The sequence below is a fragment of the Physcomitrium patens genome, chromosome 17, assembly GCF_059467195.1.
Source record: "Physcomitrium patens ecotype Gransden chromosome 17, ASM5946719v1, whole genome shotgun sequence".
In the NCBI taxonomy this organism is placed as follows: domain Eukaryota; kingdom Viridiplantae; phylum Streptophyta; class Bryopsida; order Funariales; family Funariaceae; genus Physcomitrium; species Physcomitrium patens.
Window position 1 is genome coordinate 9,524,972 of NC_143426.1, and position 16,277 is coordinate 9,541,248.

Here is a 16,277-nt window from a genome sequence, read left to right on the forward strand (position 1 = left end):
GAGACTGTAGGCGGAGACTTGTGATCCCTACATTAAGAACTGATTGATGTTGATTTGTGCCACAAGCCTCACTAGAATAGGTATTGCACCCAATAGATTTCGATGTGCACAGATATCTATGGCCATTGTATGTAGCAGGCAATACTGTCATCGTAATCGACTCCCAAAGTCTTTGGAATAACAAGATCTCGTCAGAAGACAAATCCCGTCAGGCTTAAACAACACGCAGAGGATAGAGGTTAATGGTTCTAGACACTATGGTATATTAACCAGGCCGAATCCGGATGTTGTTCAGATTAGCTCCCAATATAATGTGCACTCTCCGCATATTACACCGACTGGAGTTGACAAGTTAAACATTTGATTTAATTTCCTGTTCGATTTTGAAAAAAAACTGAAACTGCTATCGATAAAAAATGAAGACGCAGGAACAATATAGAAGTTCCTGAGTTTCCTTTTCTCTGCAGACAGGGTTCCAATGGTCGACCAAGTCCAGCAAAAATATTTATCACAGAAAATGTGAAAAAATTATCCCCTCGAATATCATAAAACACATTCCGCGTCTCAAAGAACTTGCTTCACATTCTAACCAGCAACAGAAATCTGGTAAAAGCACACCCCATCCTGACAGTGGTCCAAATGCGAAAAAAAGCTCATGAATTACGTGGACACATCAACAAGACGCTTCAAAATTTGGTTTGAGAAGCTGCCAAATATCTTTAACATGACTTGCGTTTTGCAAATCAAAGAATCCAGAGTGCAAATGTGCACACCTGACAAAGGACTTCCTAAAATGACAAGCTCTTTGATCACAAAGAAGAGTATAATACATGCCGTTTGAGTACTCTGGGACAACTTGCTGCCACATCATAAGCTTTTTGGTAATCACATTTACATCGACTCTATGCTACAACCAAGATCACAAAGGGATCTTTCGAATCAGGAAATGTTCCACCAACCACATTTTGACTGCAACACATCCAAACGCAAAAAGTTAACGGGGTTCGATAAATCGGCATACCACATAACACGGATTTAGTCAAATCAAAGGTCATGAACAAATAATAATCGAATACTTAGTGTACGACTCATCAAAGTTTTTACAAACTATTGCTTAAATCAATAACTTATAACTAAGCATTTATAAATTTTCTATATGATGATACTACATGAAGAACTTACCAATAAGTTTTGTGAAAGACTATAGAAGCCCCACGAAATGATATCCTTCATGAGAAACAAGCTCATGCGCCTTTCATTTTCCATTTTTCATTGTATGGCCTTCGACCTTCAAAGAATGTTTGTGCTGCAATACAATGGCCAGACATATCAGAAGATTCGAATCACAGACCAAATTACTTAGAAGGTGAAAGGAAACTCATTCCTGAAACTTCGAAGCCCACCTTTTTAGATTTATGTTTATGCCCATCCTCGCCTTCTTCCACCTCATGTTTCCTCTTCTGCAGACACAAAGTACCATCATACCAGTAACATTTGGAGACCATTCTCTAAAACAGCAAGAGCTAAAAATGATGCAAAATGGTGCACGTGGAGCCAAGATGGTAGTGAAAGCTGAAACCACCCGATTTGCCTGCAGCAGCTTAAAAATGAGGAACACCGTACCTTCTTTTTATGCTTTTTCTCGCCGTTCTCTGATTTGCTCCGATCTTTGTCTTTGTCCTTTTCCCTCTTCTTGTCTTTGTCTCTATCCTTCTTTTTGTCCTTGTCCTTGTCCTTATCTTTATCTCTATCCTTTTTGTGGTGCCTATCTCTGTCCTTCTTATGTTTCTTCTTCTTTTCCTCATCACCCTTAGCGACAGGAACACCCCTTTCGGACTGCAGGATAATGAGGAGAAATTCACGTCAAAATTGGGCTGCACACTGCAGATGACGAATCGAAGTAATATATCAAAAACTTATAAGCAAGATTGTTCACCTCTGGTAAAAAGATTGGACCAGCTTCTTTTAATGTGAATGCCTTTCGCAGCACTTCAAGATCAAAAGGCTGAAAGGGCACACGATCTGAAGGCATCGAGGTCATCGCTGGACCACTTATAAGCTGACTAAGCTCCATGCCCTCTCCTCTTCGAAGTTCAGTGTCTCCAACTACGTTGCTTAAATAGTTAGAGTCGGATACCTTTGTTGACAAAGGCTTCTTGCAAAAGGATTCGTAATGTTCTCGCAGTTGATAGTGCGAAATGAGATCAACTGCCCCAGTCAACTCCCGAGTTCCTGCAGCAAAAACACAATATTGAGTCGTCCGAAATATCTCAAGCAAGAGTTTCCAACAAAACAATCTGAAAAGATTTCTTAAAAATCCAGATAACGGTCTTTTGAATTTTACACCAATCACCACTACTCATACACAGCATTAGCACTCGTAAAGAAATCCCATATCAAAGTATTAGCGCCGATCAGAACTACCCTAGAAACTTAAGTCAACCCTAGCATTAATTGTCTAAGAGGAACAACCACTACATTATAAATGTGAGAAATTGTCTTTGCCCCAAGTAAGCGCCACTAGCTTTAATGATGAACATATGACTGCTTGAGTAATTCAATTGCAAAGTAATCACATGAAAGTAGACTGTTCCGTAAGTGATTTTGACCCAGATTGCTCTTTGCTGTTAGACCAACCAAGAGAGTGAAACTGGTAGCAGTTGGAAGCATATCGCATGACAGAACCTAGGGTCCACCTGTATACCAAAAAATACTAGTACGCTCATGGGCACCTTGGTAACTAAGGAGCCATCAAATACATATATACTCCTTTGAACAAAACAAATAGATAAGTAAAGTTAGAAAATAAGGGGATGCATGAGAGAGAACGCACTAGGAGCTGCTGAGAGCAATCGAAAAAGGCTCTCGCCGTTGGAAGACATTCCAGTCATCCTTGATGCGCAGTGAGAAGAATAAGATGGAGCGTGTTTCTCTGTGACCTGGGGAAATTCCCTGCAACCCAGATACAACTCCGAAACCAGCACTAAGTATTACCGTTGTAAGCAGACGATTGCAGACTGAATATCAAGATGTCGGTAAGGTCCACCTGCTACTTTCCAGACACGAGTCCTAATAGGTCAATCTGAACGGGCTACTTCTGTAGACAAGTAATTCCTTTGCTGATGCCTTGAAATAACCACAGAGACGTGCGACAGCATGAGGTCCCAATCTGACACATATTAATACCTGCTAACAGCCACCCGACGGTCCCCGTCCCAGATTGTATAAGAACTCTAACCTCAAGCTTTTGAATACAGAAGCAAGCTTTCCAACACGAAATATACCCTAGATAAGAGCGCTTCATAAGCTCTAAACCTAGTTCCCTGAAGTCAATCAGCCACGCCACAGAATAGTCAAGAACATTCGCCGAGTCATCTCCCAAGCCATGCCTTCAGTCACCACTCCTCTGCGAAAATGCTCAACCTTTCCAGAAAAATAATAATATCACCACCCTCTCGACTGCCACCACCAACGACTAGTAGCTTCCGAAAAGCAACCTTCTTAAATTCTCATACAACCCACCCGCACTGGCCAAAAGCAACATACGCTCTCACGACTGCGCCAATGGCTCACAACCCCCTCACACAAAATACGCATCCTGCAAATTAAGCTCCCGCTGCCTCAACGCTTCCAGAAAATTCCTCCATGCACACCCCAAAATTGGATTCAATTTCCAGCCAGCACCCGAAATCGCACCAGGTTCGCAAGCAGCAGCAGGTGCATCAACCCACACGACCAACAAGTTCGAATCCCAACGGAGCCTGTGACGCCACGGTTCACGCTTGCCCAAACCAGAACCGCAAAACCACGCCTGCTATGAAACGAAACGAATGCGCGTAGAGCATCACCGAGTGTGGGTGGGTGCAGCAACAGCGACAAGCTAGGGTACGCGACCCAGGAAGAGCATCTCAAGCACCAGCTGAGCTCCCCCAAGCGGTCCCGGTAAAACTCCCTCTCGCTCTCCCTCACTCTCTTACTCTTTCTCGTTCTCGATCTCTCGCTCTCTCACCCCGCGCTCTCTTTTCTCGCTCACTTGGGCTCCGCTGACCGCAGTCCCGTAAGAGTCCCCTCTCGCGACGAGGAGGAAGTGTGAGTGGGTCCCTCCTCCCCGCGCCGTTCAAACCTTCATCTGTCCGCCGTCGGCTCACTCTCATCCCTTCCCACGTTCGCCGTCGGTTCGATCTCTGCCTTTTTTCTTTCGCCGTCGGTTGTATCTCTGCCTTTTTACTTTAGCCGTCGGTTGAGTCTCTTTGCCTTTTACGTCCGTCGAGTTTGGACGTCGTCTTGGACATAAGGTGCATCTTCGTTTGTTTCTTATGGACGAGAAATGGCTAACGATGACGGAGCGTGTCGGGAGTCGGTGTTGGTCCCGTTGACGAAGCCGTCTTCGCATACATTTTATTATTATTATTATTATGTTTGGTGAATCGAGTGTTGGTTGGACTATTTTGTGGCTCTTGCCCTTGGTATTAAATTAACGTATAAATTATTATTTTTCAACAGCCATGTTGTGCATATTTCATTTTAATGTAATATTTTATGCTTTGAGAATTTTTTTAAAATATAATTATGATAATAGATTAATAATAATCAGAAAGGGTAAATTTTGCCTTGTGTTGAATTTAAGTGTATGGAAATAATCAAGTACAAAAAATGCTATATGTAATTTATCATAATTTTTATTTCAACAAAAACAATAACATGCATTCAAATTATAAAGAAAATTTGAATTTTAAGGAGGAACCTATGAATAATGTGATTTTGTACTGAATATAAATGAGTGAATATATATACATATATATTCACACATACATGGATCCAGAAATATGGCACCACATATTTCAAAGAGTTGAGATTGCTTAGATTCAATCCTTGATATAATGAAACTTAAAGCATTCAATATATTTTTTAAAAGTACATACATGAATTTTATATTTTTATGTCAATCAAATGTATTGAAGTAGCTTTAAATAAGACTTGGGCTAAAAAAAAAAAATAGAAAAAAAAAAAAAAAAACAATTAATGCAGCATTCGATTTCAATCCTTAGTAATCATTGTATCCAATGTTTTATTTTTAATTCTGTAAAGCTATAACCTTCAAAACCAAAATTAGAGAACACCCAGAAAGAAAAAAAGAAAAAAAGAAAAAATAGTTAAACACTTCAAGTATTAAAAAATAATAGAAAAGTTGAAACTTGTTCCAAGTTCAAAACCAAACTTTGAAAATAAAAAAATAAAAATTGTGATGAATAATGTTATTTGGGAATAATAATAATAATAATAATAATAATAAATAAATAAATAGAAATCACGTTACCCAAAAGGTTGAAAAAAATAGAACCAACAGTTTTTCATGGCAACTTCAATCTTGGAGTTGTGTCAAAAGGAATTGATCTTTCCTTTGAGCAATAAGGAGTTGACTACACCTGCAAAGCTGTGCACTTATGGAGGCGCAGGAATTTGGCATGAATCCGCTACAAGTAGCCATGAACATCTCATACTCTCTCGCAAATAGAGTGGGTCACTGAATGTTAGTTATTTAATGAATGATATGCTGAGATAGAGAGTTTCATAGTCACAAATGCCTCCATGAAGAAATGGAAGAATGCATTTCTTCACGATGTGAATCCATTAAACCAAGACTTGGAACTTTTCTTCATGTGCTCTGTGGTTGCCGTATCTACGTCACACACACCACTACAATTTCCACTCTGCATTGCCAATTTGAATCAGTATTTGGGATCTCTTGATGATTAGGATCGAACTATATAGTTGGGAATACTATTTACTCGTTTTAGGTTATCTGTGAAAAGGAGTAGAAAACCATGCAACCACTAAATGCAATCTGCTGGGTTTTCGAGCTACAAATGTACCGACACGAGATTTCACGGCCTCAGTGTGTGTCCTTGTTTGTCTGCTCGTTGAAGGTTGTATTGTGAACCGCTAGCATCAGTGAAACCTGAAGAATAGAATGCCAACTTGGTTCTGAAGATCATCGAGCTGCATAGCTTGCTGCTCTTGTGTCCTCTTCTGATCGTCCAGCCTGAGGCCATAGACAGTGCAAAGCTCCTCCAGTGCTACAATCCGTGTCATGGCCAGCTCGTGGTGCACCCGGACCTTTTCATCAAACTCAGCCCGCAGTTTGTTTTCTAGGTCAGCTATATCTCCCTGCACAGTACCAAACCTTCTGTGTAATGAGCGTGAATCGATGTATGGAGACTTCGACCTGATCTTGTGAGATTCAGATAATATCAGAGGTGAGTCAGTTGCTCGATTACCTGAATTTTGACGGTTGTGGCGAACAGTGCGTTCAGTTTTTCAGCAACAAATGCTGCATGCTGTGTCATGTTTTTGTGAATTTCTGATGGATTTGTTGGCCCGCCTGCTGCTTCTGGCTTTTCCTCCTCCTCCTCCTCTTCCCCCTCTACTTCTTCTTCGTCAGTCATAGTGACTGCTGCTCAACCCCTCTGAGAGCTCCTGACGAAACCAATTACGCTGTTTCTTCGACCAAATTATTGTGGTTCTTATATCTGGCCAATTTGTTCCTTGGCCCCATCATTTGCTTGTGTTGCCACACCATTTCCGGCAGCTGGAACTGATCAATTGAACGTATCTGAGTTTGAGTTTGTGATTCGATGTTTTGGCGGATTGTGAGTCGATCCTTGTGGTGCGTATGGCGGGTTGATGGAAAGCTGGAAAGCCCACAAGGCATTAGGATGGCATTAAAAGAAGTGGTTTCACAAAAAAATTGGAATTCTACCCCTGAAGAGTTGTCTCACGTCGCTCTTGGACAGAACATATCCTGCCGCTGCAATAATTTGATGAAGTGAAGAGTTTACGTAGAAAGAGATTGTCAAAGGTCTCAAAATTGCTTCCATCCTCCAACGATCATGAAACATTTGAATGCCTGAGTGCGATAGAGTTGATCTCTCAGCAGCAAAGTGTATGCAACCGGCAAGCGATGACGACTCCACAAATCTTTGTTGACTACAAGTTATGTCCTTATAACCCTCCCACAGGTAGGCAGCCATAATTTTACATCAGAATAGATTCTTGGATCTCCCGTTCGAAGGATTTAACCGTTGGTGTCCTCGAGTTAAGCATAATCCGTTGTTCATTTCTCACTACATAGAGTAAAGAAGTTTGTTATCCCATGTAGACACCCATGTGTTTGAAATGGCTCCACTGTGCAAGCCATAACCACTTACCAATGTTGTCAACGGCTAACAACACTCAATCAACCATCAATTCGAAGTGAACCGCGCTTCAGTTAAGGGACGGTCCAGCGTTACGTTTGTTTCGAGAAGACACTGGATAGTTTAAATTCTACGAATTAAATTGCTGTTGGTATCCTGAAAGGCCTGCAATGATTCATACAAGGACTGCCCTGAACTAATTACAATTGGCTGTATTTCCATCTCAAATTAAACAGATATGATCAACACCAGGTCCAATCCCACAATCATAGATTCCTATAACAGATAATATAACTAGGACTGAATACGCGAAGTATTCGGGAGACACAGATCCAGTGGGAAGTGAGTTTGCACTCGTAGGTAGAATCGGTCACAAGTTATACAATCCCACACGCCTCCAGGTCCGCATCGAGGCCGGAATCATCTTCCAAAACCTCGGAATTAACCTTCTGATATGAAGTGCCAATTACGAGGAATTCAACGTTGAATCCTTACGCTGCTATCTAATTCTCATCCTACTTGTTGCGCGCACTCTCTCGCTCTCCCTCGCTCTCGCTCTTTCTCTCCCACGGCATTAGAATCCGTCGTGTGTCTTACAATGCGGTGACCGAGAGGCGAGGAGTCCGCGATGGGGTTCGCAATGAAGGGTGCTGTGGCCACCTTGAAGAAAAGCCACGATGACAGCCTTCCTACGAGCCCTTCGCCGTGCATCGCACGGCAGAAGATCTCCACCCTTATCCGTGGGATGGATGGGTGGATGGATGGGTGGATGGATGGGTGGATGGATGGGTGGATGGATGGGTGGATGGATGGGTGATCCTGCTCATTATTGTACCGAAAGTCTGTTCGTCTGGGTGTCATCCAAGTTAGTTCCAGTGCTTCAAGGGTGAAACAAACTAAAATGAATTCAAGTATCTTGGGTGGATGTTTGAAATGTATAGGTATTTTAATGTTTATTCAAAAAATATATATATATATATAGAAAAATGCAGATGACTATTTGGAAGAGTGCATATTTCAATTGCAACTTCAAACAGCAAACTGCAAGATAATTGAATTTCGGATTGACAACATCTGATCTACATAATCCGAACACAGAATTCTACATATAAACAATAAAGTTGAATAAAATTATGCATCTCTTCGATATATATATATATATATATATATATGTGTGTGTGTGTGTGTGTGTATATATATATATATACAACACGTGAAAGGGAAATAAACTAGGGAGAGGTACATATCCTTTCATTAGAACTTTCATGCAATTGAATTTGAAATCTTATGTGTGGTTATGTATAATCAATAATGACCAGTAAATTACTATAATTATCTACACAATTATTATTAGTATAATCAATAATACTAATAATAATTGTGTAGATAAAATATAATTGGGCAAAAAGGGGAAGTTTGCATGCATAAAAATAATAATTGTATAGATATTTCATAAGAAGAATGTGAAAAATATAAAGTTCATTTGGAAATGTTCACAATACTAACATTGCATACAATATAGAAGAGAAAATAAGAGTGAAAATATTGAGAATACCATTGTAGACCATCAATTGTTTGCATCTTTGCAAACAACATTTTAACAACATTTTCATTTTTACTTTATTTCATGTGTTCATCTTTTGCACAAACAAACACCTCGGCTTCTTTATTTATAAATACAAGCTTTGTCTCATGTCATCAAAGCTACCAACAATGTATTTGTTCTGCCTTTCTCTACTGGTTGAAATAGGCAATTTCTACACACAATGTCACTTAGGACATAGCATGCACTCCACTTTGTCGAACACACTTAATTTAGAATACATTCAATTGGATAGAAAGTTCATTACAATGGTGTGCAATTCTGCTTTCTATGTTTGCCTTGCACTTACAAAAGCTTTGTCTATACCATGTCCAGACATTTGCAACAAGACAATCAACACGTTGAGGCACATGTGAACTTCGATGCACAAGGTGTAAATGCGATACAGGATTTGAACTTGTATTTCGAAATTAGGGTTAGACCGAGAATTAGGGTTTGGAGTGCCGGCGGCCTATAAGGCAGCAACAACAACAGTATTGTGCATCGCGAAGCATCAGAATCCGTCGCAGCAAACGAAGCGCCATCAGAATGGGCATAAGATTTAGCCACCACCTGCACGAGCGCACGCGCGATGACGACGACGACGTCGACGGCGATGACGACGACTGAGAAACGCCACCCCAACAAGCGTGGAGACATGCTCCCCATCGCCTATTCCAATCAGGCGCGTTGGGCTCTCTTCATGGTGTCTGATAGGCCTGCCATGACTCAGCAGTCGTCGTGGATCCCAATCACAATCGCAATCTTCCCCTTTTTGCCCCTCCGACGACCACAGATAAAAGCGCAAAAGCGCAAAAAGCTAGACCAAAACCCAACCTTCCAAAGTCTACCCAACCACACAAACACACCCCCTCTATTTTCAGCAAAACCCATCACAACCTTATCGCCTCTCCTCGACATCAATCGATAACGCGCAAAAGAGCGTCGAGAATCAATCAGAACAGGCGCAGGGATCCACCATTCATCACACATTCATCTACGAGCATGAAGGGGTGGTGGCTCCGTAGGGCGACGGCGATGCAGACTAAAAATAGCGGCGAAGATTGTCAGGTTTTGTTTTTACGGTAGACTTTGAATACCAGCAGAAAGTGGGAGAAGCGATGTCGTAGAATTGTGCCGGGGATGAGGATCGGAGACGGCGAGGACGAGGCAACTACACGTGGGAATGAGGCGTGGATTGAATCGTGGACTCTCCGGGCGCCCCTTCTCTCAATATCGACTGCTCTAGGCACCCTTTAAAGGGTGCGGTCAGGCTGTTCCCACTCTCGAGGCTGCCACTCCTGGATGTTACACTTGTCGATTCGTGCCGCGCTGCATCCTTTCCGGGTGAACACAGCTAGTGAACGCAGCTAACGGTTGATGGGTTTATGGTGCTCAGCTGCATATTCATCGTAATCTGAAGTATGAAAAGTCCCTCTCCGCGCTTCAGTTATTGCGCAACATATTCTTTTTTCATCAGCGGGAAGAGGCCTACTGAAGATTTGATCGAGGTGGTGGTTGCTTTTGCTGAAGTACGTGAGGTCTGGTAGTTGGTTGAGAGGGTTTCCGTGGAGGAGGTGGCGTCTTGTTACTGGGAGTTTCTTCGATCTGGGGTTTGATCGTTGGTGTTTCGTTTCGTTTCGTTTCGTTTTGTTTTTTCTTTTCTTTTCTTTTCTTGCAGTGCATTCAGTTCGAGTGAGTGTGTTTTTTTTTTTTTTTTTTTTTTTTTTTTTTTTCCTTTTGCGTTGGATTGGTAGAACAATGGTAGTGGTGAGATGCGTGGTATGAAGCGCAAACTGCGTCTCAATCTAGTGATTGTGGCTTGTTGACGTAAACGCCGGAGCCTGCAATCTGCTCTTTAGCTTTAGGGTTGGAATAGTTGATTTCTTACATGAAGTCGACGTTACGTTTAGTCGAGCCTTTGGCAGCCTCAGGCTGCCACGGCGCAGCTTCCGTTTCCTCAGCTCAACGGAAGGTGGGCGATTCATGGGGGTATAGCCCGAAGCGAGTGGCATTCCACAAGCAAGGTCGAAGCTATACGTGTATCAAGTGTGAGCAGAATGCAGGGGATTCGTCAAGAGTGGTGTATAATAACCAGGCGCACCTAGAGAGAGAGGCTTTGCAAGAGAAGGTGGTAGTCTCCTCGTTACAAGGTGCAACCCCCGAAGATTCAATATGTGTCGACACGAAGAGTTCATCCAGGAGGGAAGATGTCTTGGTCGAAGAGTTGTCGCAGCGACCAGAATCAGTCGACTCTAATACGAACGATGGAGCAGGAAGCAATGGAAATGGTTATAAAGCGCTCGATGAGAGTCCTCTGGAGGCAGAAGCATGGCGGTTGTTGAAGAAAGCGGTGGTGAGTTATTGTGGGCAGCCAGTGGGCACTATCGCAGCCAATGACCCCACCGACCCGTACCCCTTAAACTACGATCAGGTGTTCATTAGAGATTTCATCCCGTCAGCGATTGCGTTCCTGCTCAAAGGGGAGCACGAGATTGTTCGCAACTTCATTCACCATACCCTCCAACTCCAGGTATTGCACCGGATTTTATTTTTTATTTTTATAGCTTTTTTGGAGTAATGATAAACTTTCTGCACCAATGTTCTTCCACCGGTTAGGGTAGAATTTTCTTTTGTGAATGTGGAATTCGGATGTGCATGTGCAAGGGTTTTGAACTTGTGTAATTCTTAATGTGAAACAATGTGTGACAGAGCTGGGAGAAGACGGTGGATTGCTACACCCCGGGCCAGGGATTGATGCCAGCAAGTTTCAAGGTGCAAACGGTATTCTTAGATCGTGAAGGAGTGAAGGAAACTGAAGAAATATTGCAACCTGATTTTGGGGAGGCGGCCATTGGGCGAGTTGCTCCTGTAGATTCCGGTGAGCTTACTACAATTTTCGACATTGTATTGTCTTTGCTACAATTGCTTGTGGTGACCAATTGTCTAATTGCAATCGATGCTGTTGGTTTGACAGGGTTGTGGTGGATCATATTGTTAAGGGCTTACGGCAAGTGCACAGGAGACCTTACATTACAGGAAAGAGTGGACGTGCAGACTGGGATCAAGATGATCTTGAAGGTTTGTTTGGCTGATGGCTTTGACATGTTCCCATCCTTGCTGGTGACGGACGGCTCCATGATGATTGACCGGCGCATGGGCACGCACGGACATCCCCTTGAGATACAGGTTTCTTTTTCCTCTTACTCTCCTCTCTGTATTAAATTAGACATGAAAATATTAAACAGAAACTGGGGTTCATTTCTAAATCTGATTCATGTCGAAACAAATTTGATTTATCTGTATCCTGCAGGCCTTGTTTTATCACGCTTTGCGATGTGCTAAGGAGATGCTCCACCCTGAAGCCCATGATTTAATTCGATCAGTCAACTCCAGGCTGGCTGCCTTGTCTTTCCACATCCAGGAGTACTACTGGTTAGACATCCGCAAGCTAAATGAAATCTACAGGTATAGGACCGAGGAATACTCCAGCGACGCAGTTAATAAGTTCAACATTTATCCGGATCAGATTTCCCGGTGGTTGCTGGATTGGTTGCCAGAGCAGGGAGGCTACTTCATAGGCAACTTGCAACCTGCGCACATGGATTTTCGATGGTTTACTTTGGGAAATATATGGTCAATCTGTAGTGCTCTGGCGACGAAGGAGCAGTCCGAAGAAATTTTGACGCTCGTTGAAAAGAAATGGGAGGATCTCATCGGCACAATGCCGTTGAAAATCTGCTACCCTACTCTTGAAGAGGATGAGTGGCGTATTATTACTGGGGCAGACCCCAAAAATACGTAAGAACTCTACTGACTGGTGGTGTATATGGATCTTATCTCCTTTTGTGATGGACTTGGCGGGTCATTTGACAGCCTCTTCAAGTCACAGAATAGATTGCAATGTGATATCTAGTATGCTGCAGTAAAATTGAATGTGGTAAACAACATCAGCACTTTCTGTAAGTCTTTTTCGATATGCTTTGGGGCACTTCATTCTAGCATGTAAGAATCCACTGATGCACGGATTGTGTGCAGAGCTTGGTCGTATCACAATGGAGGTTCATGGCCGGTTCTTCTTTGGCAGTTCACTCTTGCTTGTATTAAGATGGGCCGCTCGGATCTTGCTGAGAAAGCAGTAGCAATTGCTGAGAAACGTCTTTCGAAAGATTGGTGGCCTGAATATTATGACACCAAATCGGGCCGCTTTATTGGAAAGCAAGCTCGGCTGTACCAAACCTGGTCGATTGCTGGTTATTTAACCTCGAAATTGTTGTTAAAGAATCCTGACGCCGTTAAATGGCTTACATGTGAAGACGACGAGGACGCCGCTTCCATCTCGTGTGTTGACATGAATCCTCGTCGGAACCCGGACTTGAAACCGCAAGGAGACCGTCACATTGTATAGATTTGAGTTTAGATCGTTTAATTTTAGATTATTTTCATTGTTTTCTATCACATTGGCTGGGGCTCAAAATCAGTACAGTCTCTTCCAGCAAGGTCCACAAAGACTCACAGTTTTACCACGTCAGATGCGTCGTTAGGAAGGTTTTAGCAGATATCACCTGGAAATTGGTTGCTCTGCATTGTTGCTGAATATTAGTTTTAGACTTCAGAAACCCCACAACATCGAAATACTAAAATGGACCTTTTTGACCAACGTTCTCAAAAAATGCGTGGGAAACATGAGATTCATAACAAATGGATAATGATGTTTGTAATGAACTGTTAAATAATTCATGGTATGAAAAGGCAGGTCCATGCAAGAATTCAGCTCACAGAGCGCAGAGAATTGTACGCAGGCAGAATCCGTGTATTCTCTTCGGTCAACTGTTCCCCTTTTTTTAATCCACGTGAAGCAAGTGCCTGTGAATTGAATCCTCACTCTGAACAATGTATGGTCATAGCGGACCAAACGAGACAAATCTTCATGTGAAGCGTGGTTTTCGGCATTCTCTGTTGCTGAGTCTAGAAGGAACACTCCTCGCGCATCATTGAATAAACAAAACCCTGGTTGTCGTCTGTAATGAATTCCTAACGCAGGAAACTAAGGACGACAACCCAGTTCCCAATTTGGACATATGAGAGGGACTCCTGACTCAGTGCGTCTGAAACGTACATTGATGACCTTTCTTCTCGTGCCCTGCTCACTCGCCTTACCAGTTGGTGCAGTGTTAGATGGGGGTTGTTCAGGTTTTTTGAGAAACAAAGGCGAGGAGCTCGAGCAAGCACATGCGCTGGTGGGTGCTATGGCGTCTCCGGAGGCAAGATGGAGGAGATTAGCAAGTTGAGCGTGGAGCAGGTGGATGGGGAAGCCTCGGTACTGCAGGAAAGTCTTGCCAATATTCGCACCGCAGCTACCCGCTTCGAAATGCCTTCCAGAGCTGTTGATGCACTTTCTCAACAGTCCGCCGGTATGATTGGCGTGATCACCGCTGAATGCGAATGTCTTTTTTTCAGTTTTGCAACGATCATTTAAAGAGCGTATCAAGGAGATTATGTAGTAATGATTTTAGGGGCTGGAATTTTAAAGAGTAGGGGTGCTGCGATTGGTAGTGATTGGCGTGGAAGGACTTTCATATCTGATTATTTGACAGATTCTCTGTTCGATAGCGTGAGCTCATCTATGTCGCGCTATCGAAGAAGACCTTCATGCGATTATTAATCCTCTTTTATGTGGAATTATGTTCAAGTGACCTATGAATTACGTAGACTTCTGAGTTTACAGGCTCCTAAAGTCTTGATGGAGGCATTCTGTTTTTGTTGTAATAATAAGTGTAGCGCATTGATAGGACGGGTTGTGAAATAGTGTAGGCGAGCTACATGAAGGGTTTGTTTTCACTACATTGTTGGCGGGGTCAGCGGAGTTTTCTTCATCTGTGGATAAATCGTATGAGAGAAAAATATCTTAAATTCTTTGACGTACGACGGTTGTTAAGATCTCTATTTTTTGCCGTTCTGATACCAGCAGCAGCACTAGTTTGGGACTATCTCCTGATGGGTGAATCAGGGTGATATTCAGGCCACTTTAATTTAATGCTTTCCCTGTAATACCTAATTTAGCTTATTCTAGGGTCATGGCCAGGTTTTATTTTAGTTAAACTAAAGATGGATGAATTTCATCTACAAAGTTGTCCAAAAATATCCATCCTTGTCAATTTTGATAGACTTTGTCAAACTGCTTTGAGTGCAAAATACTCTCAAGTAAGAAGTTGGTAAGGTATTGCCAATAACTTGTGCTTCTCTCATTCAGTCACAAAGAAGTCAAATTTGACAATGCTTGTATTAGAAAAAATGGAGGCCAATTCACCACAAAACCTTTAAAGTCATAAAAACCAGACATTGCAATGAAGCCATTTGAAGTGAAATTTTGATTGCAAATTAGAGCACTTGTCAACAACATCCTTGAAGGCAGTTTCTTTGAAATAGGCATATACTATGGCTTGGTGGTTGTTCTCAATATCATCAATTGATTGAGCATTCCACCTAGCCAATTCCAACTACATCTTGTACCAATGGATGGAAATGCATAATGGAGACATTCATAACCTATAAAAATCATGGAATAGGACTTTTGGAATGTTCTCGTTATTGGTGTTGTTGTTGCAATCACATTGAATAACAATGGTTGAGATGCCATCAACAAGACTAGCAAATAAGGTCGCTACCAAATAAACCACAGCCTCGGCCTTAGCTGTAAGTATCAAAGCCAATGTGCTCATTATGAAGGTGCCTTGATCTTGAATGAAGGCCTCTACACTTATGAGAGCTACACACCAAGATCCATAGATGATGAAGTTTGGCTCGTTGAAAATCATGGCTAGAGTTTCTAAATTATGTGGATCTTGCACCTTGCATACTAAGACTAATAATTAAATCAAGCCTTTGAGCTAGGCTTTCTATTGATTTAAGAGGATATTGAATCCTTGTAAGCATGTCACATTGTTGTGTTGTAACATGACTATATGGTGAAGATGTAATCAAAAATGAATTTTTAATTAATATTTAATCATCTTAATTTAATTATAATTCAAGATATTTAAACATGAATTTTATAAAAGCCTCTTAATTTATTTTCTTGTCTTAATAGTTAATAGATTAAAGGTTGATTAGTAATTTTATCTTCTAGATTGTAGAAACTCTTCTAGTGCCTTAGAAAGGCCATAAATTGATAAAATCAGATTAGAAGACGTAAGTAATTAACATGGTTGATACTAAGATTAAATTGAGGGTAGGATTGGACTAAAATATCCCTAGGATAGATTAGATTGATATCCGGGGGTCGACCATTTGTGGGACAAGGTTGAAATTAAACCTCTAGCCATTAAAACGACTGCTTAGGATAAAATATGAGGGCATTTGAAGATCAAAAATAAAGGTTGGTGAGCTAGCTTTAGGTTGATTTTAAAGTTGCAAGTCTTGTTTTCAAAGGATTTAGAATGACTTTGCAATTTTTGTTCAAAATCAGGGTTTGTATTGGTGATTTGAGATTTATGCAA

The 16,277-nt window shown here is 41.8% G+C and overlaps 3 protein-coding genes across 8 annotated transcripts; 1 reads left to right on the forward strand and 2 right to left on the reverse strand.

Moving 5' to 3' along the window:
* Positions 1-692: 692 nt before the first annotated feature.
* Positions 693-3,930, reverse strand: LOC112294451 (uncharacterized). Of its 6 annotated transcripts, none has more exons than XM_090243709.1 (8): positions 3,523-3,851; positions 3,187-3,323; positions 2,834-2,952; positions 1,937-2,232; positions 1,624-1,836; positions 1,404-1,460; positions 1,183-1,306; positions 693-969 (listed from the first exon to the last, which is right to left on the reverse strand). In XM_090243709.1, the coding sequence occupies exons 3-7, from the start codon at positions 2,889-2,891 to the stop codon at positions 1,256-1,258; spliced, it is 675 nt and encodes a 224-aa protein (XP_090099835.1). In that variant the 5' UTR covers positions 2,892-2,952; positions 3,187-3,323; positions 3,523-3,851; the 3' UTR covers positions 693-969; positions 1,183-1,255. The 6 variants fall into 6 exon arrangements, with proteins under 6 accessions (XP_090099835.1, XP_024400643.1, XP_090099837.1 ...); XM_024544875.3 differs by having other exon boundaries at positions 3,239-3,323; positions 3,697-3,831; XM_090243711.1 differs by having other exon boundaries at positions 3,239-3,323; positions 3,523-3,663.
* Positions 3,931-5,325: 1,395 nt separating this feature from the next.
* Positions 5,326-7,784, reverse strand: LOC112294452 (uncharacterized). The gene is made up of 3 exons (XM_024544876.3): positions 6,840-7,784; positions 6,279-6,692; positions 5,326-6,168 (listed from the first exon to the last, which is right to left on the reverse strand). The coding sequence occupies exons 2-3, from the start codon at positions 6,444-6,446 to the stop codon at positions 5,950-5,952; spliced, it is 387 nt and encodes a 128-aa protein (XP_024400644.1). The 5' UTR covers positions 6,447-6,692; positions 6,840-7,784; the 3' UTR covers positions 5,326-5,949.
* A 1,996-nt stretch (positions 7,785-9,780) lies between these two features.
* LOC112294450 (alkaline/neutral invertase A, mitochondrial) lies at positions 9,781-13,438 on the forward strand. The gene is made up of 5 exons (XM_024544869.3): positions 9,781-11,311; positions 11,491-11,659; positions 11,756-11,967; positions 12,092-12,579; positions 12,817-13,438. The coding sequence occupies exons 1-5, from the start codon at positions 10,670-10,672 to the stop codon at positions 13,184-13,186; spliced, it is 1,881 nt and encodes a 626-aa protein (XP_024400637.1). The 5' UTR covers positions 9,781-10,669; the 3' UTR covers positions 13,187-13,438.
* Positions 13,439-16,277: the final 2,839 nt, after the last annotated feature.

Coding starts and splice junctions, on each gene's coding strand:
- LOC112294451 (XM_024544872.3), bottom strand. CDS start 2,891: ATGACTGGAATGTCTTCCAACGGCGAGAGCCTTTTTCGATTGCTCTCA. Junction 1,461..1,623: donor AGAAAAAGCATAAAAAGAAG/GTACGGTGTTCC, acceptor TTGTGTCTGCAG/AAGAGGAAACATGAGGTGGA. Junction 1,307..1,403: donor ATAAACATAAATCTAAAAAG/GTGGGCTTCGAA, acceptor ATTGTATTGCAG/CACAAACATTCTTTGAAGGT.
- LOC112294452 (XM_024544876.3), bottom strand. CDS start 6,446: ATGACTGACGAAGAAGAAGTAGAGGGGGAAGAGGAGGAGGAGGAGGAA. Junction 6,169..6,278: donor CCACAACCGTCAAAATTCAG/GTAATCGAGCAA, acceptor GGTACTGTGCAG/GGAGATATAGCTGACCTAGA.
- LOC112294450 (XM_024544869.3), top strand. CDS start 10,670: ATGAAGTCGACGTTACGTTTAGTCGAGCCTTTGGCAGCCTCAGGCTGC. Junction 11,968..12,091: donor GACATCCCCTTGAGATACAG/GTTTCTTTTTCC, acceptor TGTATCCTGCAG/GCCTTGTTTTATCACGCTTT. Junction 12,580..12,816: donor GGGGCAGACCCCAAAAATAC/GTAAGAACTCTA, acceptor GATTGTGTGCAG/AGCTTGGTCGTATCACAATG.